At 47.7% G+C, this 22,530-nt stretch overlaps 1 protein-coding gene across 3 annotated transcripts in view; it reads right to left on the bottom strand.

The window, feature by feature from the left end:
- The window catches only part of LOC115657543 (interleukin-22 receptor subunit alpha-2-like), a 72,143-nt gene extending 54,152 nt beyond the window's left edge, over window positions 1-17,991 (bottom strand). For 2 of the 3 annotated variants that reach the window (XM_030575529.1, XM_030575528.1), the window contains exons 1-3: window positions 7,074-7,310; window positions 5,299-5,419; window positions 3,980-4,155 (exon numbers count right to left, since the gene is read on the bottom strand). In XM_030575529.1, the coding sequence (XP_030431389.1) occupies window positions 3,980-4,155; window positions 5,299-5,419; window positions 7,074-7,128 (352 nt within the window). In that variant the 5' untranslated portion in view covers window positions 7,129-7,310. Of the gene's footprint in view, window positions 1-3,979; window positions 4,156-5,298; window positions 5,420-7,073; window positions 7,311-17,872 lie in introns of those variants that run through there. The other variant, XM_030575530.1, reaches the window with a different exon arrangement.
- Window positions 17,992-22,530: the final 4,539 nt, after the last annotated feature.

Below are 22,530 nucleotides of genomic sequence, written 5' to 3'. Positions count from 1 at the left end.
ACAGTACACATACCAACCAACATGCAACAGTGTGAGCATGCTCCGTGCAAATATACAGCAAGAGTGGCACTGCAGTGCTAACCACTGTGTTTCAGCTTTTGCTAATGTCTGAACCAAAACCAACCGATGGGCACATAATGCGGGACATGGAAACTGCACACTCAAAAGCCACTGGAAAGATTAAAAACACAGGAATTTGTTTTCAATGCTAAGAAATGTCTCTAGTCCAGAGATGTCCCTAATTCTGCTTGGCAGCGTTCTCTGGAACATTTTCTGCTAAGTACCATGACACTTCCCTTTCATTGAGATTCACAAGTTCACAATTTTTATAGGGATTTGTGCCCAGGATTTATTAATTATTATTAGTATTACTATAGTACTCAGATGTTCTAATTCGGGACCGGGGCCTCATTGTGCTAGACACTGTTGTAACACCGACAGACCTCAGTGGGCAGGATCAAACCTGGGCCCTCTGGAGCTTAGTGCATGAGCCTCTACCGCATGGGCTAAAAGCCGACTGGCTCTTAGCTAAGGCTGTAGAGCAGACTTTATATATTTATACTATATAATATATATTATATATATATATTTATTCATTCTCTCTCTCTCTCTCTCACTAGAGAGGACAGAATATCACACCCTGGAGATGTGTGGGTTACACTGTACATAATGGAAAGTTGACCTGGGCCCCAAAGAGGTCACAATCTAAGTCAGTCAAGGATTTGCAGGAAGACTGGCCATATCTAATTCTGTCTAGACTGGATACAGAAAAGACATTGCCCAATCTTCTTCTCCAGCTAGACTCCAAGGGCATCATCCTCTATTGCCAGGATTCCTACGCCTTTTCCTTTAAGGATAGTTGAAGGCATAAATTCCAACCTTATGCTCTTCAAGAGCTCCTTTTACCTCCCCAGATAGTTTCCTGTTCCAACTCTGTCTAGAAAATACAGAGGCACTTCTCCACACAAACATGGCACTTGGCACCAAAGGGTGGCACCCGTTTCTGCACATCTTCAGAGATCCTTCTGGATGACCTGCCAGCATTCACAAATCCTGAAGTCACTTTTGAGGCCCTTGAAAGGCTAGATAACATTCTTCCTGCATCCAGCCATGACAATGTCAACATGACGATACAACAAACCATCATGTTTCACTGCAATGTGCCTCACTATGTCATGACAGCAGCTGAGTTTTTCTACTGTGAGACAAAATCCCTCCAGTGGCAACTGCAGACTCTCACTCTCATATTAAATTTACTCAGATCAAAAGGTAAAAACTAGAGTATTAGGGCTGCTAACTCTACATCTTCACCTAGTATCTGAAAACCAAGGTGTCTCCATCGACTTGATATACTATCACTTACAAATCTTCTGGAATCAGAATTTACCTGTCTGGGATTACAGAATTGGCAATTTGTTTGTTGTTGTAGCTGTACTGATCCCAGGATATTGGAGAGACAAAGTGGGTGAGGTAATCTCTCTTATTGGACCAACTTCTGTTGGCAAAAGAGACAAGCTTTCAAGCTACACAGAGCTCTTCTTCTTCAGGATCTGAACACAAGCTCTACAGAGCTCAAAAAGCTTGTTTCTCACCAACAGAAGTTGGTCCAATAAAAGATGTCACCTCGCCCAGCTTGTCTCTCTAGGATTGGAAATGGCTTGAGCCCTGTCTCATCCAGGTTGCTGTTTTCAAATCAGGATCAGGTTGACAGTGAATGACAGGGCTTATCATTTGATAGTTGATGAACAGCCCATGTGATATGAGGAGGTGGTCTCAGTCCAGTTCCTAGTGGTGGGACATATGTCGACCACATAAATCCATCATTCCAAACAGCAATATCAGCAAATGGCCAAGGAATGAGGGCATAGAACTGAACTAACCTTTCACCCTTCAATGGGGTCCCTACAGGTTACAGTGAGGGCATATTGACTGGGCAGTTCTCTACCTCTAATTTACTTCTCTGCAGTTAGAGAATGAAGCCAAGCCAGGTGAATCCATGTTCAAAAATGCCCCAATTCACCTCTGGCCGGCCCTAAAACACACCTAAAGGAGCACCTGAGATACGTTGCCTTCCCTGAAAGAGCAGGCACAGCAGAATGGCTACAAACAGGAAAGTGCCTGGGGAGACTGGCCAGAGAAACCAGCTCTCCCAGATCTGACAATGAGATATGAACTGATTGTGACCTCAGAGAGGATTACAAACAACACAAGGCAGTTAACAAGGAAGAATGAGAAAAAAAAACTTCCTTCCTCAGCCTCCCATGCTGTGACTCAGGCAACCTGCTGTGCACAAACCCTCCTCATTCACTCCTCCACAGTGACATCCTTGTGGGGTTCGGGGAAGACTATGGGACACAGAAGTATGGCTTGGAAGACACTTGTTCCTTCTTTCTGTCTGGGACTCTGTGTGACTCTGCTAGCAGCTGGCTCCTTTCTGGCAGGATGACTCTGCACGGACTCCTCGGTCTACCCCAGCCCAGCAGCTATTCTTTGAGTCCCTGTCTGGCCAGCTGTCTGCTCTGGTCACCACTGGGGCATCTCAGCACCTTCAATCACACTCAAAATGTGAATCTGCATTAGCTCAGAGAGAGACACCCCCATCTTTCCAGAGAAAATGTTCCCTGCCTTGGACTCTCACCCCTCCCCTCGCCAGGATCTCATCAGATTCATCAGGGACAAGACACCCATCCAGCAAGAACCTTCTCCCAGCCAGCCTCCTCCTCCACCCCATTGCTGACTCAGAGGGGTATTTTTCACTATCCACTCTTAATCTGTAAACCTGCCCCCTTGACTCCATCCTCCTCACTTCTCAAGCTCCCGGTCTCAGCATTTCTCCCTCCCTCTATTTTCAAACTCTCATGCCCAGGGCTTCAACATGTCCTCATTTCACCTGCCCTCCTCTGACTACTCTATCCACTCTCATTACTGCCTCATGATCCCCTTGCATCAATTCATAGAGTGTAAAGCCATTTGGGACCATTACACCATCCAATCTGATCTCCTGAATAGCACAGACCATTAAATTCCACCCAAACACACTGTGTTGAGTTCAACAACTTCAGTCAAACCCAAGCATTTCAGTCCTCAGGAGACTACTGTTGTGAGGTCAGGCACCAGGAGAGACTGAGATGCCAGCAGTGCCTGAGGCCCTTCCATTGCAGGGAGTTGTTCAGGTGAGACATGGCCCCATGTTGCAGAGGCAGGCAAAAAGGTCCAAGGTCCTTGCCAGTATGACCAGGGGCAAAATTATTTCCTGACCCCTAGTTTGATAATAAGTTAGATCTTGAGTATGTGAGCAAGACACACAAGCCAGGCGTCTAAGACAGAGGATTCTCTGTACCAGCTCGGAGCACTGGTCCGCCCCAACCAGTATCCTGTCTTTTGCCATGGCTGATCTCTGATGCTTCAGAGGAAGGTGGGAAAAAAAACCCAACCAGAATACGATTGTGCATCAAGGAAAAAAATTCCTTCCCAGCCCCAGCAGGCAACCAGCTGAAGCCCTGAAGCATGAGATTAGATTGTAATGATTGTCGAAGTGTTATGAGAAAATTAGGAAATCCTGTTCTCTGCATGGCCCATGAAAAAAAACCAGGATGAACAGGGAGATTCACAGATTCCAAGGCCAGGTGTGACTGTGACCACCACGACCATCCAACCCAGCCTTCCCACCCCTGACACCCATACAGAGGCCTCCGAATTTCTCCCAGAAGTTGGATTTCATCTTTCCTGTATTCCCCAGGCCTATTCAAAACATTGTGACCTAAATCACTATCGTCTTCCACCCTGGTAGATCATTCCTACCTTCTCGGAACCCCGTTGCCTTCCTCATCAGTGTCAATCATCCCATAAACCCCTCCCATCTTGCTCCCCCAGCGAGCACAGGAACCCACCTCCAGGAACTCAAGCCCCTGTGGAATCTCCCTGCACACAGTCACTGTTATGCCCCTCCTTCTGCCCTTGGGCTCCCAAAGGTCCTTACTGTCTCTATACGGTTGTAGTTCATTGGAAATGGTCCATTTGGACACCTGGGCTCCATCCATGGCTCTCACCCTGGCCCAGTACAATTTGTGTATGTCTTCGAAGTACAGTTTGCATGTGTGTGATGATCTGGTGCTGTTTCTCCAACAGGTGTCCACTTTGGTCCAGTTAGAAGAGCTGCATGTGGAAGCAGACACAATAACACAACAAGAAGGAGCCATCAGCACTCCTTATCCACCACCTCATCCCAGCTCCACTTAATCCCCCCTCAGACAGGGGGACTCCAGAAGGAAAGACCTTGCTCAGGTGAGTCACGTGGGAATCTTGTGGACTGAAGAGGGAATAGCCAAGACTGATCCTCTGCTCCACCTCCACCCCATCCACTGCCACCTTGGCCAGTGGAAAGGGTCAGAAAATATGCATATATTTTTACTTAATTAAAAAACAACCCTCTGGCTGCCATAGTGCCCTCCACTTCCTGCTCAGTTCCTCCCTTTCTGGTGGGAGGTTCACATGTCTGCTGTTGGTTGGGCTGCTTGGGCCAAATTGGACTTGAGCAAAATGTTTCAGACAAATAGTTTATTCACTGAAAAATGCAGTTTCAGTCAACCAGAAATTATTCACAAATTGGACACAAACTGTCTGAATGGTTTCTGCCCAAAGTTTGTTATTTAGTACTCAGACACCATTCATAAAATGGCTGCCGGTGGTGCCCTCCTTATAACCTTCAGCCCCGTGGTTAGGACACTCACCTGGGATATGGGAGACCCAGATTTAATTCCTCCTTCACCTCAGACAGTGGGATTTGAACTTGAGTCTCCAGGAGAATGCTCTAACCACTGGGATTTGGGATAATCTGGAACAAGTCTCTCTTGTTGAAGCTGTTCCACTTTGTATAAATAATTAGCCATTGGAAGATGGACTTAAACCTGGGGACATCTCAGGTGCATACCCTACACATTATAAGAAGGACATCATCACCACCAGCTCCTGCTCCACCCTCCAGGTTGTGAATCTAGCCCTTCAAAAATGTTTGAAAAAATACATTTCTCATTTGACCCAAAATGGATTTTTTTCGATTTGTAGAAAATGATCGCAATCCTGGATTCGGCTGAATTTTTGTTTGATTTTTCAAAACTGCCATGGAACCTAAAAATCAATTATTCGCCCAGCTCCAGGTAGAAGAGACAAGCCAGGAAGAGGGTGGATAACCTGACCTTTAAGAAACTAGGAGCCTAGAATGCAGAGAGGTTAAAGATGGGCATAGGAATACATAAAACCAGCTGAAGAAGAGTCAGTCTGCTCACGGCTGTAACATACCGCTGGCAACTTTGAACCTCATATTGGGTGCCATTGCCTGAGCCGGAACCAGGCTCCCACACCAAGAGAATATGGAAATTTTCAGATGTTAGCGTCACATTCTGTGGAGGAGACAGCATCCCTTGAAATGAAAACAAAGGAAAGCAGATCAATAGCATTGTAAACCTAAGGGAAGAGAGTGCTGCTTTCCTATTGGTCAGCTGTCAGGCAGAGACCTGCAGCATATGAAGGATACCCAAAGTATAACATTTCAGTATCTAAGGAGGTCACTGCAGCATGTGGATTTATCCTGCACAATTGTCTTATTTCCTCAGCAACAACAGTACTTAGCATTAGTTCTGCTCTTGGTTACACCCATGGAATCTGAGGTTCAAGCAACCTGATATTCCATTGTGCCCAAGAGTACACAGAATGATTAGACAAACCTGAAGAGTGCAGACCAGTCTTAGGCTATGGCTATACTATGCAACTTTTAGCGGCATGGCTGTGCCACTACAGCCATGCCACTAAAAGGTGCGTCGTGTAGCTGCTGTTTGTCGGTAGGAGAGGGCCCTCCAGCTGACAAAAAATTTCCACTGGCCAAGAGAGGCAGCGGCTTTGTTGGCAAGAGAGTGCTCCTGCCGACAAAGCACGGTTCACAGTAGCACTTTTCATCAATAAAACTTTTGTCATTCGGGGGGGGGGGGGGTTTAACACCCCTGTACAACAAAAGCTTTGCCAACGAAGTGCCAGTGTAAACAAAACCTCAGTCTAGTGCAGTGTCCCTGCTTCCTGGCCTCGATTTGCTGGCCTGCACAGATGAACTAGGAGTGTGTGGGTGGGGGAAGCTAATACACAGTCTGCCTAGAATTAGAGCTGTTTGAAAAACGCTATATGTTTGTGTTAAAAAAAATAGATCAAAGTGTAAAACATGCATTTCATTTGAATTTTTTTGCTGAATTTTTAATATTTTCCAACAAAATTAAAACCTGAATGCCAAAAAAGTTGTAGGTTTTCTTTTTCTTCTCTTGTTTAAAAAAACCTCTTTATCTTTCTCTTTTTCTACCACTGGAAAAAAGTGGAAAAATAGGAGAAAAAGGAAAGCAAAACCCTCCCTAAAATGAAAAAATGATTTTTTTATTTGGTTTTGCAGCCAAAATTTCAATCCAAAGGAAAACATGTGTTGGTCAAAAAGTTATTTTGCATAAGAAAAAACCCAGTGTGATTAAAAAAAATTCTGTCATCTCTTTATGGAGGTGGGAAAAGATTTCACTGTATACATATCATGCATGTATGCACACCCTATAATCCATATGTACACAGAGGACTCTATTGTTATTCAGTTTCTCCCTTCTGCTTCCCACACAGATGCTCAGTTATGGTTTCAAACTGCCTTTGGACCTTGCTCTTTGGGTTCTTTATCCCATCAGCCACATGCTTTCACTAAAGCATTTTTTTTCCTAATAAACTGTCAATAGCTTATCAGTAACAAGGCTCTAAACTATGCAGAGTTTTGAATGACTTGTCCTGTTAGGATATTAACAAGGCAGACTGTCAAAAATCTTTTCGTTTGCTTACAGTGAAGATCAGCCTTTACTTGGACTCTTCAGTAGCAAAGCCACTGCGCTGTTCACTGAGCTTGTACATTTAGGTTTTTCAGGTATTTGACAGAGAGAGATCCTATGGGGCCAACACTCCACAGCTGTCCTGAGGCTGCGTAACCATTTTTGCCTAGGATTGTGAATCCTTTAGTAACCCTAGCCACCCTCTCCTTGCCAGGTCACAGTGGAGCTTACCCAGTAGGAGGGTCTGATGAAAGAGGAGGAGAAGCACACTCAATACAACAGGCATGGTCCTGCACTGCTACCGGCACAGCCACATCCATCTGTCCCTGTGTCCTACATGTGCTTCTTGGAGCCAGTCACCTGCAGGGAGGAATGGAGAGAGAAGGGCACAACCCTTGCTGGGTTACTCATGCCAAATGCAAATATCTGAGAGGACTGGAAACCAGGACTAGTGAAACACAGCCAGAAAAGAGCGAGATGGCTGAGGAAGGCATGCCCGTGTCACGTGAGTCTGTGTCTTGTGGTTGCCACCTACCCCCTGCAGGCACAGGGCTCACAAACCAGCACACCACTGTCTCCATGGCGACCACTGGTGTGAGTGACTCACCGACTGGCTTGTCTTTGGCCATGAGTCACACACACAGATCTGCAGCGAGCACTCTTGCTGCTGTGTGTCGCCCAGAGCAGGCTAGCCTTCATGCCACGCCTTGATGTAAGGCCAGACACATTCCAGCCCTCACTGCTGTGATTTGCTACACAGAACCTTCTCCTGTCTGCCTAGAGCTGCCCATAGGACAGAAAGTGCATCCTAGGGAAGGGACAGGCAATGTGGAGTCTGGGCTGCTGCTGACTCAGGTGTGACATAGTGTGACAACCCTGGACAAACTTCTCCAGGTGGCCTGCAAATGGTTACAGCAGAGGGGAATTCCCAAGCAGCTCAAGACTGGGCAGAGCTAAAGGAATCCCTCATGATTAGGGCCCTACCAAATTCATAGCCATGAAAAATTCTTCACAAACTGTGAAATATGGTCTACCCTGTGAAATCTGGTCTTTTGTGTGCTTTTACTTTATACCATACAGATTTCACGGGGGGAGACCAGCGTTTCTCAAATTGGGAGTTCTTACTCAAAAGGGAGTTGTGAGGGGGGGGGTGTCATACCTTTAGTCCCAGATTTGGACCTTAGCGTCCAAAATATGGGGGTTAGCATGAAAACCTCCAAGCTTAGTTACCAGCTTGGACCTGGTACTTGCTGCCACCACCCAAAAAATTAGAGTGTTTTGGGGCACTCTGGTCCCCCTGAAAAACCTTCCCTGGGGACCCAAGACCCAAATCCCTTGAGTCTCACAACAAAGGGAAATAATCCTTTTTCCCTTCCCCCCCTCCAGGTGCTCCTGGAGAGATACTCAGACACAAGCACTGTGAATCCAAACAGAGTGACTCCCCCTCTCCGTTCCCAGTCCTGGAAACAAAAGCACTTTCCTCTTCACCCAGAGGGAATGCAAAATCAGGCTAGCAAATCCAACACACACAGATCTCCCCCTGATTTCTTCCTCCCACCAATTCCCTGGTGAGTACAGACTCAATTTCCCTGAAATTTCCCAGAAAAGAAAACTCCAACAGGTCTCAAAAAGAAAGCTTTATATAAAAAAGAAAGAAAAATACATACAAATGGTCTCTCTGTATTAAGGTGACAAAATACAGGGTCAATTGCTTAAAAGAAATATGAATAAACAGCCTTATTCAAAAAGAATACAAATCAAAGCACTCCAGCACTTATATTCATGCAAATACCAAAGAAAAGAAACCATATAACTTACTATCTGATCTCTTTGTCCTTACACTTAGAAACAGAAGATTAGAAAACAGAAACTACTTCTCCAAAGCTCAGAGAAAGCAGGCAGACAGACAAAAGACTCAGACACAAACTTCCCTCCACCCAGAGTTGAAAAAAATCCGGTTTCCTGATTGGTCCTCTGGTCAGGTGCTTCAGGTGAAAGAGACATTAACCCTTAGCTATCTGTTTATGACAGGGGGGTCACAAGATTATTTTTAGGAACATTACAGTATTGCCACCCTCGTACTTCAGAGCCTTCAGAGCTGGGTGGCTGGAGAGCAATGGCTGATGGCCAGGCACCCAGCTCTGAAGGCAGCAGCAGTGCAACTGTAAGGTGGAAATATCATACCATACTATGCCACTCTTCTATGCTGGCTGCCTTCAGAGCTAGGTGGCGGGAGAGTAGCAGCTGCTGACTGAGGGCCCAGCTCTGCAGGCAGCAGCACAGAAGTAGGGGTGGCAATACCATACCATGTCATCCTTATTTCTGCGCTGCTGCTGGTGGCTCTGCCTTCAGAGCTGGGATCCTGGCCAGCAGCAGCCGCTCTTCAGCTGCCCAGCTCTGAAGGTAGTGCCATCGCTGGAGCAGTGCAGAAGTAAGGGTACCAGTACCACAAACACCCTCTACAATAACCTTGCAAACCCTTCTCCCCCTCATGCCACTGCTCCTTTTTGGGTCAGGACCCCTACAATTACAACACTGTGAAATTTCAGATCTAAATAGTTGAAATCATGAAATTTATGATTTTTAAAATCCTATGACCATGAAATTGACCAGAATGGACTGTGAATTTGGTAGGGCCCTACTCATAATGTGTATGTCTGGAGGGAAAAATGGGAGGGATGAACAAGGGTCTCCATTCCCCACCACATCAGGCCTGGTACAAGGAGCTACATGTAGTATTTCTGAGTGAACACGGAGCCTGCTTGATAGCTTTGGAGCCTGATTCCTCCATTTATCTACAGAACAGGGGCATGGCAAGCTTTCATACTGCTCTCTTATCAAAGAATCATAGACTAGAATAATAGAATCTCAGGGTTGAAAGGGACCTCAGAAGATCATCTAGTCCAATCCCCTGCTCAACCTCACACCTTTCCTAGAGGTGAACCAGATGTCATGGCCCTTTCCACCCTTTCTTCAAAAGTTACCCTGCTGGAATCAGTGGGAGTTTTGCCATTGACTTGAGTGGGGCCAAGATTTTATCCCAAAACACTGTCCTAGCAAGCACTGTCCTCTGCAGAAAGACCAGGGCTGGGTGCTTGAGCTGTGGGGGAAGAGACAAGGAGCTAGTCATTGCTTTGATTATTCCAAAGTGGAATCCAGAAGGGGATCTCCTCAGGGCATCACAGTGCAGTGTGGTACGAAGTTATTATCAGCATCTTACCTATGAGCAGTGATTAACAAGTGAATAGTGTAGGCCAGCCAAAGCACTGCCAATACCTCTGTAGCACACACAATTCTCCTTTGGTCCTTAAACTTCTTTCAAAATACTATAGATAGTTTTAAGATTCTGTTGGGGAAATTGCTTCCTCCTTGCTGAAGTGATGGTTCAAAGGCAGAGCAGAGCATTGTTCTGAGGGACGCGTGCACTAAGTGTGGGAAGGCAGGAACTCCCCCTTCCCTTTACAGCACAGGAAGAATTAGGATTTGGGGGAGGTGAATCTGCCTGCAGGGGAGAAGGAGCATTTGAACACCCAGTCTCAACGCGAAAGCACTGGGGAGGGCAAGCCCAATCTGGATGGAAGGCTACTAAATGAGAGAGTCCACTGGCCTCAGCTCTGCTGGTGCAGCAGATACTCTCAAGAATGCCATGGTGTGTTAGTAAAACACACACGGCCCTGACTGGGCTATAAGAATTATGGTTTCTTTGCTTTGTCAATCAGTGGCCATCTCTGCAGCCTCCCAGACTTTGGGTTTATTTAACCACAAGGAAGACACATTGTCCCTCAGCTCAAACCAGCATCCTGTCTCCAACAGGGGACAATACTAGCTGTTTCAGAGGAAGGTGCAAGAATTTCCATCATGTAATTATGAAGTATCCCACCTCTAGCGAAAGTTTCTGCCTAAACATGGCAATTAATAGTTACCTGATGCCCTGGAGCTTGAGCGTTTCTATCCCTTTTCAGTTTTTATCCTTGCTAGAATAAAAAACGGTTACTCACTTTCTCGTAACTGTTGTTCTTCGAGACGTATTGTTCATGTCCATTCCAATCAGGTGTGTGCGCGCCATGTGCATGCCAGCCAGAAGATTTTCCCCTAGCAGTGTCTGTAGGGTTGGCCCAGGCACCCCCTGGAGTGGTGCCTTCATGGCCCCCAATATAGGGCCCCTCCGACCCTCCACCTCCTCAGTTCCTTCTTGCCGGCTTTTCCAACAGAGGGGTAGGAGGGTGGGTATTGGAATGGACATGAACAACACATCTCGAAGAACAACAGTTACGAGAAAGTGAGTAACCATTTTTTCTTCTTCAAGTGATTGTTCATGTCCATTCCAAGCAGGTGACTCACAATCCAAAGCTCAGGAGGCGGAGTTAGAGTCATGTGCAGATTGGAGCCCAGTCCGTCCAAAGGCCGCATCATCTCTGACCTGTTGTATAATTGCATAGTGTGTTGTAAATGTACGTATCGAGGACCACGTAGCTGCCCTGCAAATTTCCTGAGTGGGTACTTGTGCCAGGAACGCTGCTGAGGAGGCCTGTGCCCTGGTGGAGTGGGCAGTAATCGGTGGGGCGGGCACCTTCGCCAGGCCACAATACTCCCAAATGCAGGATGTGATCCACAACAAGATATACTGAGAGGACACAGGGAGACCTTTCATTCTGTCCGCCATGGCCACAAAGAGTTGGATGGACTTCCAGAATGACTTAGTCCTTTCTATGTAGAAGGCTAAGGCTCTACGTATGTCCAGTGAGTGCAGTTTGTGCTCCCTATTGGAGGAGTGTGGCTTGGGGTACAACACTAGGAGGAAGATGTCCTGGTTGATGTGAAACTGGGAAACAATCTTAGGGAGAAGAGCTGGATGAGGTCTAAGTTGGACCTTGTCCTTATGAAAAACTGTGTAAGGGGGCTCAGATGTGAGGGCCCTGACCTCCAAAACCCGTCAAGCCAAGGTGATTGCTATGAGGAATGCAACCTTGAACGAGAGCTATAACAAGGAGCAGGTGGCCAGTGGTTCAAATGGGGGGCCTGTAAATCTGGAGAGGATTAGATTGAGGTCCCAGACTGGGACAGGCTGACGCGTGTGCGGGAAGAGCCAGTCCAAACCCTTGAGGAAACGACTGACTATAGGGTTTGCAAAGACCGAGAAACCACCTGAGCCTGGATGGAAGGCAGAGATGGCGGCTAAGTGGACCCTTATTGATGACAGGGGCAGATCTTGATGTTTTAGGTGCAGGAGGTAGTCCAGTATGAAAGGTATGGGGGCGAGGAGAGGTGACTGACGGCATTGCTCTGCCCAGATGGAGAACCTTTTCCACTTGGCAAGGTATGTTGCCCTGGTGGAGGGCTTTCTACTACCCAGGAGGACTTGTCTGACCTGGTCCAAACATGACAGCTCTGCGGTGCTTAGCCACAGTGTATCCAGGCTGTGAGATGAAGGGATTCTAGATTTGAGTGCCGGAGTTGGCCATGGCCCTGTGTGATCAGGTACTGGACCAGTGGTAAAGTGTGTGGAGCCGCTACTGACATTTTCAGGAGTGAGGCGAACCAGTGCTGGCGCAGCCACGCCGGCGCTATCAGTATAACTCAAGCCTGGTCCCTGTGGATCTTGAGGAGCACCCTGTGGACCAGTGGGATAGGTGGAAAAGCATAGAGCAGGTGGCCCACCCAAAAGAGAAGGAAGGCATCCCCAATAGATCCCGGGCTGTGACTCCTGAGAGAACAGAATGCCTGACACTTCCTGTTGCCCCCAGTGGCGAACAGGTCTATCTGGGGAGAGCCCCAGAACCGTAAAATTGATTTCACCACATCTGGATGAAGGGACCATTTTTGGCCATGGAAGGTCCAGCTGCGGGTGTCCGCTAACACGTTCTGAATCCCTGGGAAGTATGACACCTGCAGGTGGATCGAGAGCTCTATGAAGAAGTCCCACAAAACGAGGGCTTCCCGGCATGGGGGAGAGGAGCGTGCACCCCCGTTTGTTGATACAGAACGTCACCAAGGTCTTGTCTGTGAGGACTGAAACACATCTGCCTGCTATGTGAATTTTGAAAGCGTAGCATGCCAGATGCACCGCTCTCAGCTCTTTGACATTGATGTGTAGAGCGAGGTCTGTCTGAGACTAGAGGCCTTGGGTTCTGAAGTCCCCTAGGTGAGCTCCCCAGCCCAGATCCGAGGAGTCCATCACCAAAGAGTGAGAGAGGGCTGAGAGCTGGCAAAGGGCACTCCCGCACAAACCACTCGCGAGTTGAGCCACCACAGGAGGGAGTCCAACACTGGGCGGGGCAGGGTTACGATGCTGTCCAGAGCGTATCGAGCTGGCCGATACACCGACGCCAGCCAAGACTGGAGTGGGAGCAGTCTGAGTCTGGCATGTTGCACCACTTAGGTGCATGCAGCCATGTGCCCCAGCAGTTTTAGGCAGTTCCTTACTGAGATCGTGGGGAACTGGCTGAGGCCCTGTATAATATCCCGAAGTGAGCAAAACCTGGCTTCTGGGAGGTACACCCTGGCTTGAATAGAGTCCAGGATCACGCCTATGAACTCTATCCTCTGCACCGGGGACAGGGTAGATTCTTCCTCGCTTAGGAGGAGATCTAACTAGAGGAAGGTCCTTCTTATGAATGCGACCTGAGCCTCCACTTGAGCTATTGGGCATCCCTTGATCAGCCAGTAGTCAAGATAGGGAAAAATCTTATCTGGCATTTGTGCAGGAATGCCGCGATGACTGCCATGAATTTTGTGAATACTCAGGGAGCAGTCAGCAGGCCAAATGGGAGGACAGCAAACTGATAGTGGCCTCTGCTCACCACGAATCTGAGGTAGTGTCTGTGATGTGGGACTATTGAGATATGAAAGTATGTGTCCTTCAAGTCGAGGGCGGAGTACCAGTCTCCTGGATCCAGTGAGAGGATGATGGAGGTTAGTGAGACCATGCAAAACTTGAGTTTCTTTACATGCCTGTTGAGCTGTCACTGGTCCAGGATGGGTCTGAGGCCCCCCTTGGCCTTCGGTATTAGGAAATACCAGGAGTAGAACCCCTTGCCTCTTAGCTCCTGATGAACCTCCTCCACTGCCCCTACCGAGAAGAGGGAGTGCACTTCTTGAAATAGAAGTTGCTTGTGAGAGGGGTCCCTGAAGAGGGACGGGGAAGGGAGTTGAAGGGGCAGCGGGGGTACAGAATTGGATGGCATATCCCCTCTTCACCGTGTGGAGCATCCAGTGGTCTGAAGTGATTCAGGACCAGGCACGGTAGAAAGGGGATAGACAGGACAAGAAGGTAAGATGGGAAGGATCCAGAGATCATACTGGATGGAAAGCCATCCTCGACCATACCGTCAAAAGGGTGGTCTAGGCCCAGGTGGAGGCTTCGGCTGGCCAGAGTTTTGCCCAGAGGAGGGATGTTGCCTCTTCTTAGCACTCCTGTTTCACCTACATGGAATATCCTGGTGGTTTTGTGGTTGATAAGGCTGAGGGGCAGGCTGAGGCCTAAAATGCCTGCGCTGGTTAGCCGGCATGTGAAGTCCCAGCAAGCGCAGGGTAGCTCTCGAGTCCTTCAAACTATGAAGTCTCTTACCTGTCTTTTCAGAGAAAAGAGCTGATCCCTCAAAAGGCAGGTCCCACATGGTCTGTTGGACCTTGTGTGGCAGTCCAGAGACCTGCAGCCAGGATCCTCACCTCATCACCAGCCCTGTGGCCAGCATGTGGGAGGCTGCATCCGCCACGTCTAGAGCAACTTGCAGAGATGCTCAGGAGACCAACTTTCCCTCCTCCATGAGTGCGGAGAACTCCACAAGTGCAGAGAACTCCACCTCAGCTTCATGGGGCAGGAGCTCCACAAACTTTGCCATAGACAAGCAGGTGTTATGCCCGTAGTGGCTTACTATGGCCTACTGGTTGGCTATACGGAGCTGCAGGCCCCCGGTCAAACAGACCTTTCAGCCAAATTCTTGGCGTCCCTGTTTTTTGGGACGGAGCCCTGAAACCCTTGGCGTTCTCTCTGATTGGCCGGAACGACCACCAAAGAGTCTGGGGGAGGGTGCATATAAAGGTGTTCATACCCCTTAGAGGGCACGAAATAGTGGTGCTTGGTTTTCTTGGCCGTAGGGACCAGAGGAGAGGGGGTTTGCTACAGATTTTTAGATGTATCAGTTATTGTTTTAATCAGTGGCAATGCAACCCTGGATGGCCAGAGTGGGCCAGGATATCAATTACAGGGTCTACATCCTCCTCCACCTCCTCTGCCTGTATCCTCAGGCTTTGGGCGGCCCGCCTCAGGAGCTATTGAAGAACATGGTTGTCCTCCAGAGCCGAGGCTGTCGATGTCCCCATGACCACTTAGTCAGGCAAGGATGAGGATGAGAGAATAGGTAGCGGGCCCTGTTCATTACCCTCGGCCCCCCTGGGGTCCCTCAGCACCCGGTACTTGATCCATGGAGCTGGAGCTGATGGAGAATTTGGCACCGCGGTCAGTGCCAGGGCCGACAAATCCAGCAGTACTGAGCTTGACAGCGTTGGCGGGGTCAGAGCTGGAGCTTTTGGTGGTGCCATGGCCTGGAGAAACGGTGCCAGAGCTGGTTAAGTTATCAATGCAGGCGCTATCTGAGCCAGCGGAGCTGCTCTCCCAGACGACGGTGCCACCGGTGGTGGCGCCGGCGCTGACTGTGGCACGAAGGATGCTGACAACACCGACACAGTTCTGGAACGTGGATTTGGCCCTGACTCTGATGGTAAGCCCAGGTATCCAGAAGGGCCACTGGGCAGGTGGTTGCCACTGTTGCTGCCATGGTGCCCGCTATGACTGGTGACTCTGCCGAGACCTGGACCTCCTGCTCCGCGACCTACTGGAGCGATTAGAGTCCGCTTCCGATTCTGAGGTCTCCGAATAAGAGGACCACGGAGGAGCAGTATCCTGAGTGACCAACAAGCGGTGCCCCAACTCCGGGGAACAGTGTGGTTCTTGTATCTGCACGGGCGGTGATGGAGATGGAGACCGGTGGGCCATCATGGCTGGCTTACCCCTGGAGTGGAACAGGGGGTGCGCAGTTGCCAGCGATTTGTCCCTCCTTTGTGGGAAGGATGTCACCGGCAGGCGCATCAGGTCGAACACCTCCGGTGTCGATGGTGGCTGTATTTCCCCCTGGTGGTCCGGTGACTGGGGAGGGTTCAGTTTCGACTGGACCCCAGCCGGGGCAGGAATCAACTAAACCCTGGGCAGAGGCAAGGAGGAGGCAGTTTGTCATGACCCTTTAAGTTTTGAGAGGGGTGAACGGCCTCTCACTGGCCTCTTCTTTTTTACTGGCACCGGGGATGGTGAGCAATGCCCTACTGAGGCTGACCCGTGGCAGTGCCGGTGGGCTTTAGAGTCTTTAACTGGGCCCGTTTCAGGCACCGTTGGTGCCGGAGCACTGCGCACTGAAGAGGACATGCTCGGTGCCTGAGTCAGTGGGTCCTGAGTCAGATTGCAGTCTCAACCCGCCTCCATCAGCAGGAGTTTTAGTTTCTGCTCTCGGTCTTTAAGGGTTCTGGGGTGGAAACCCTTGCAAATGTGGCCCTTCTCCTTCTGGTGACTCTCACCAAGGCACTGCAGGCAGGAAGAGTGAGGATCACTCTTGGGCATAAATTTGCCACAGGCCTCACAGAGCTTAAACCCTGGAGACTCAGGCATACCCCAGGAGGGGGACAAAACATCCTACCAACTAACTATACTATAGAGAAACAACTATTAACAAACTGAGAACTATATACAACTAGGATCTAACAGACACTGCTAAGGCTCTTGCTGCAAGAGCGAGCAAAGTTCCAGCTAGCCGTCACTGCCGGTAAGAAGGAACTGAGGGGGCGGAGGGTCGGCGGCGCCCTATATTGGGCACCATGAAGGCACCACTCCAGGGGGCGCCCAGGCCGACCCTACGGATGCTGCTAGGGGAAAATCTTCTGGCTGGCATGCACACGGCACGCACACACCTGATTGGAATGGACATGAACAATCACTTGAAGAAGAACTGTGGATGTTTATCCATATACGTCTTCTCCTTTTTGAAAGCCTGCTAGGCCCTTGTTCTCAATGATATCTTGTGTCAATGAGTTCCATAGGACAATTGTGACTTATGCTAAAAAAAATTCATCTTACAATTTTAAATTTGTTGCCTTTTAAATTTCATGCAGTGCTCCCCACCCCACCCCTTTGTTCTGTTCTGAGATGGGGTCAATTAAAGCAGCCAAGTTTTCTGCTCCATTGTAATTTCTCTCTCTGGTTGTCCTGTTCCAAAGTAGGGTGCCACCACAGTGACACAAACGTACCCTAGAGCAGGGAGTCCCAAAATATGGGCCATGGCAGTCCTGGGTGGTTCACTGGCACAAGTTGCACAACTGCATTCTCCAGTCAAGCTCTTAGTAAATCTGTAACTCCATGGGACTTGTGTAATCTTGTTCAGTTTTAAACAAAATTGTGTTTTCCCTGAAAGCCATATTTTGCTCTCAACATTTTTTTAAAGTGTAGTTCTACTAAAATTATTTGGTTTCAAAGATCTTGAAACATTTCTTTGAGTGCATATTGCTAGGGATTTCTGTTATTATAATTGTTCATATTACAATGAAAACAAAACGTATTGATTTACAGTGTTATAGTTCATATGTATGTAATAATCAAACTAAAATTTTCCACAAGAAATGTTACTAGTGGGACACAAGGCCTATTGCAGCAGCACAGATGGGCCTCAGGCAAAAAAGTTTGGGAACCCCTGGCCTACAGCATGGGTGGGATCATTTGTTTCACACATGCCGCTGTGCCATAGGGGTGCTGGAACACTTTTTATAGTCGAGATGCTGAGAGCCCTTGAACCAAAATGTAAACTCTGCATATAACAGAAACTACTTCAAGCCAGGGGGACTCCTAGTTCCAGCACCTATGGCCTTGCCGTGTGCACTACACACATTTCCCCAGGTCTTTGGAGAACAAAAACAGCTCTGTCAAAGCAGGACCTGGGTTACTGGCAGGACAGTCCTTTACATCTGACTCCCTCCTTCCCCTCACATACCTGAGGACAGATCCTTCTCTGTCTCATCTGTCTCTCTTCCAAGTGAGCAGCACCCTGCGGCTGGGCTCTTAGATGCTTTGGGCGACAACTTGCCAACAACTGCACCCTGAATGACTTTTGCAGTTCATGTCCTTTTCCTGGTTTCGTCTCCTTTTTTTCCTTCCTTGTTGATGGTTTCATGCATGGCTCAGGCGGACAGAGCGTTATTTCTATCTGCACCATTGCCTCCCTCTCCTGGGTCAGCAGTGCCCTCAGCAGGTGGTGAAACAATACAGCCTAGCCTAACATTTTGTTGTATTTGTCAAATCCAATGGTGGCTGCCAGTTTCACTTGCTAATCTGACACACCTCTGAATAGCACTGTGAGGTCAAAGCAAATATTTATGACGTGCAGAAGCCTACAGCACAGCAAATTCTCAGTCTATTAACTCTTTAATACTGCCTAACACTCAAGCATGCTTGAATGTGTCCAAACAGGCATTCATTTGGAAATGCATCTTCATTCTAAGGTATCAGAAGGGTAGCCCTGTTAGTCTGGATCTGTAAAAAGCAACAAAGAGTCCTGTGGCACCTTAGAGACTCACAGATGTATTGGAGCATGAGCTTTCGTGGGTGAATATCCACTTTGTCAGAGGCATGTAATGGAAATTTCCAGAGGATTAATGTCCAGCTCAGGATTAAACAAAGTCTGTGAATGGCTAGCCAACTACAAAAGCAGTTTCTCCTCCCTTGGTGTTCACACCTCAACTGCTAGAAGAGGGCCTCATCCTCCCTGATTGAACTAGCCTTGTTATCTCCAGACTGATTCTTGCCTGCATAGTTTTACCTGCCTCTGGAAATTTCCATTACATGCGTCTGATGAAGTGGGTATTCACCCACGAAAGCTCATGCTCCAATACTTCTGTTAGTCTTTCAGGTGCCATAGGACTCTTTGTTGCTTCATTCCAAGGGTCCAATAACATTTTTTTTATTTTATTAAATTTGAGTGTTTGACAAGATAGAGAGTTTTCAGTTGGACCAGTGAAGGGTTTACAATACCTTGCTCGTGATTCCTGGCCAAAACCATTCCAAGTGCCGTCCAACATTTTTTGGCCTTAAAGTTTGCTGTCTAGTGTTGCTGCCCTGTTCCAAGCCAGAGATGGCTGTGTTATGGACTCACAGGTCGTGCCCACTCTTGGCCCCGTACGTTCCCGGGGGGGAATCCCCTTCAGTGTGACAGCCCCTCTCGGGGGTCCACTCGCTCTTGGGGGTTAAGCCCCTCCGCCTCCTGGAACCACACCTCTCTGAGGCTTAGCACACCTGTCTCTTGCCTTGAGCCCCCTCATGGTGTCTACTCACTCTGGACCCCTGGTAGGCTCTGCCTGCTCTTTCTCTCCAGTCCTGAGACCCTGCACTTTCCAGATGGGAATCTGATATCAGGGGCCTCAACAGCTCCTCCCTTGTCCTTTGTCTTCCGTCCCAGGTAAACAGGTCACTAGGGCCTTCTCTTCCGTCCTTTGTTTCCCTCTGGCTGGAACTGGTTGGTCAGGTCACCAGGGTCCTCTCTCCTCAGTCCTTTGTCCTCCCACTGGCCAGAACCAGCTGACTGCCAAGCTGGAGTGGGCCTCTTTGTCACCAAATCACTGGTTGTTAGGGTTCCCCATCTCCAGGCCGTTGCCCAGGGGTCCTAGCTGCTGGGCAAGGTCACACCTCGTCCTCTACAACAAACTCTCTCCCACTACCTTGTTAAACATGCAGCACACAGAGAAACTGAGGCACACACACGTTATTCATGTAAAACACTACAAAAATCCCCAACTTCATCACAGGCTGCATTTCAGCAATACTGAGGAATCCCTATACATTCACAAGGCACAGCTATCCCTCTGTGAGGCTGAGCCATGCTGTGGAGGGGAGATTGTCTAACAGCCCAGTGGAGGTGGTCTGCAGGCATTATAGCTTAGCAAGGCATAATACTGTTACCCACTCATCTCTGCTCCTACTCAAAGAGTTCAAAGAGCTTCCCAGAGTAGTATTAATGGTACCAGATTTATTGGCATCGTTACAGGACCATAAACCATAGCTTGATTACTGTACCCTGAGGACAAGCAGCCTCCTCAGTTTGTATCCAAAAACCTTGCCAGTTTCACACATGAGAATTTGCACTAATGCTTTGGGATCCTTTTGTATATTCCTGACTTTCAAGCCAATAAGCATTATTTTTTTAAAAATGGAGTTACAATAGCCTTGAAAACTTGTCATGAAAACTTATGAGCCCAAACATTTAACATGACGACTTGTATGGGAAAAAGAAAACCTGTTTCACTGGCCCTGGGGTAGAATTTTTCAGAGATATCACAATATCTGCTTTGTCTAAGGGTTTTCCTTTGAGGTCATTGAACAAATGTCATGATTTTTCTACAATAGGTTGAACAAGCAGAACCCAGGAAGTGTCTATTGTGGAATTTTGTGTCCCAAAGCAATACCCTGGCACCCCCATATTCACCACTGTCATGCAATTAGGATATGTTTTGTACAAAGTATGCCTTGTGGGGTATCATCCTAGAAGTCTTGAACTGCTAAACATTAAAATCTCATTGGCTTGTATGTGTTACCATTGTATGTGAAGTTATGAAGTTTTGCTGCATGTGTGTGACGGGTTCGGTCACAGAGATCCCCTTGGGACTCTCACTTGATGTGCTGAAATTACCTCTGAGCCCGTTTTCTGTACCAGCCTGGGACTCTAGAATCCTGCCTTGTTGAGCCAGACATGCTATCCTGCTGCAACACACACCCAGGTCTGGTTCACACCCCCAAAGCTGCAGCCTTTAACCAAAAACAGCTCAGCAGGTTACCTCTCCAGCACCCAAACACCCAATTCCCAATGGGACTCAAACCCCAAATAAATCTGTTTTACTCTGTATAAAGCTTATACAGGGTAAACTCATAAATTGTCCACCCTCTAGAACACTGATACAGAAAGATGCACAGCTGTTTGCTCCCCCGGATATTAATCATTTACTCTGGGTTCATTAATAAACAGAAGTGATTTTATTAAATATAACAAGTAGGATTTAAGTGATTTCAAGTAATAACAGACAGAACAAAGTAAGTCACCAAGCAAAATAAAGCAAAAACACACAAGTCTAAGCCTAATACATTAAGGAAAGGATTACAGGTAATATCTCACCCTCAAAGATGTTCCAATAAGCTTCTTTCACAGTCTAGACTTCTTCCTAATCTGGGCCCAATCCTTTCCCCTGGTACAGTCCATGTTAGTTCCAACAGACATCTCAGGTGGTAAGCAGGGGTTTTCTCGTGACTGGCAGCCTCTTTGTCCTGCTCCACCCCCTTACATAGCTTTGGCACAAGGCAGGGATCTTTTGTCTGTGCTTGGCCCCCACCCCTCCTTCTAAATAGGAAAGTACAAGATTTAAGATGGATTTCAGTATCGGGTGACATGGTCATGTCCCTGTGAGACCTCATTCTTCATTAGCCACGTGCTGGCCCATACATATGCAGGAAGGCTTGCAGGTAAATAAAGTTCATTGATTCTGAAGCACCTTTAATAGCTTCCACTTAAAATGTTTACATCAGTAATACAAGTTTATATCTTATTTTTCTAACTCCAGACATAGAAATAATACATGTAAACAAATAGGATGAACACACTCAGTAGATTACAAGCTTTCTAATGATACCTTACAATGGGTATTTAGCATAAAGCATAGTCCAGTTGTCATATTCACATTTTCATAAAGCGTATGGAGTGCAACGTGTGTGTTACTGAAAGATGTTGTGAAATTGGAAACATCCACAACAAGCTTTTCAGGTACAACAATAAAGAAGCTAGACAGTGCTAATGGCCATCAGCAAAGACAACGGACCATGGAAAAGGTTTGTCCTCGCCTGGGTACCCTTCAGCTAGCCTATGAATAATGGCTGCTATGACTTAGCAAGGTATGCAAAGGCACGTGACCAGACTACATGACACTGAACTCCATTTTGGTACCTGTATTTTTCCACAAACTGGGCTGGGAACTTATCTTGGACAAAGAGTTCCCGCCACAGGGAGTGTCTATATAAGGTGGGGAGTGACGACGATTTGTTTTGATTCCCCCGCAACTCAATACCTGGAAGAACCTCTAAAAGACAAAAAACTTGGAATGGGCCAGGGGAACCCAGGCTGCACAGCAAAGGCAGCTTATGCCTCAAGAATTTGCAAGTCTGCTTGTATCATCAGTCAGAGTGAGATATTGCTAATTCAAATCCTATCTGTCTAGTATATTAGAAGTAGTTTGCGGTTTGTTTATTTGCTAGGTAATCTGCTTTGATCTATTTGCTATCACTTAAAATCTTTCTGTAGTTAATAAACTTGTTTTATGTTTTATCTTAACCAGTGTGTTTTTGAAGTGTTTCAGAAAATCTCAGCTTGTTCCCCACATGAAGGGAAGCAGATTAATTTAATGAACCTGCACCATATGTATCCCCGTGCAGTGCAAGGGCAGTATAATTCTGGGTTTATACTCCAGTAAGAGTGCAAGGCTGGGGAGCTGGTGCTTCCATAGTTGATCCTTAAATGGCTTCGGTAAAGCACCCAGGTAACTCAGTTGGATGTGTGGCGCCACCTGCCGTTGTGTTGGATGACAACAGGGCCTGGAGAGGCTGGCTGGTAGCAGC

This window comes from Gopherus evgoodei, chromosome 9 (genome assembly GCF_007399415.2).
Source record: "Gopherus evgoodei ecotype Sinaloan lineage chromosome 9, rGopEvg1_v1.p, whole genome shotgun sequence".
NCBI classification, from domain to species: domain Eukaryota; kingdom Metazoa; phylum Chordata; order Testudines; family Testudinidae; genus Gopherus; species Gopherus evgoodei.
Note: the sequence above shows the minus strand (reverse complement) of the source record. Positions and strands in the feature narration are given on the sequence as shown.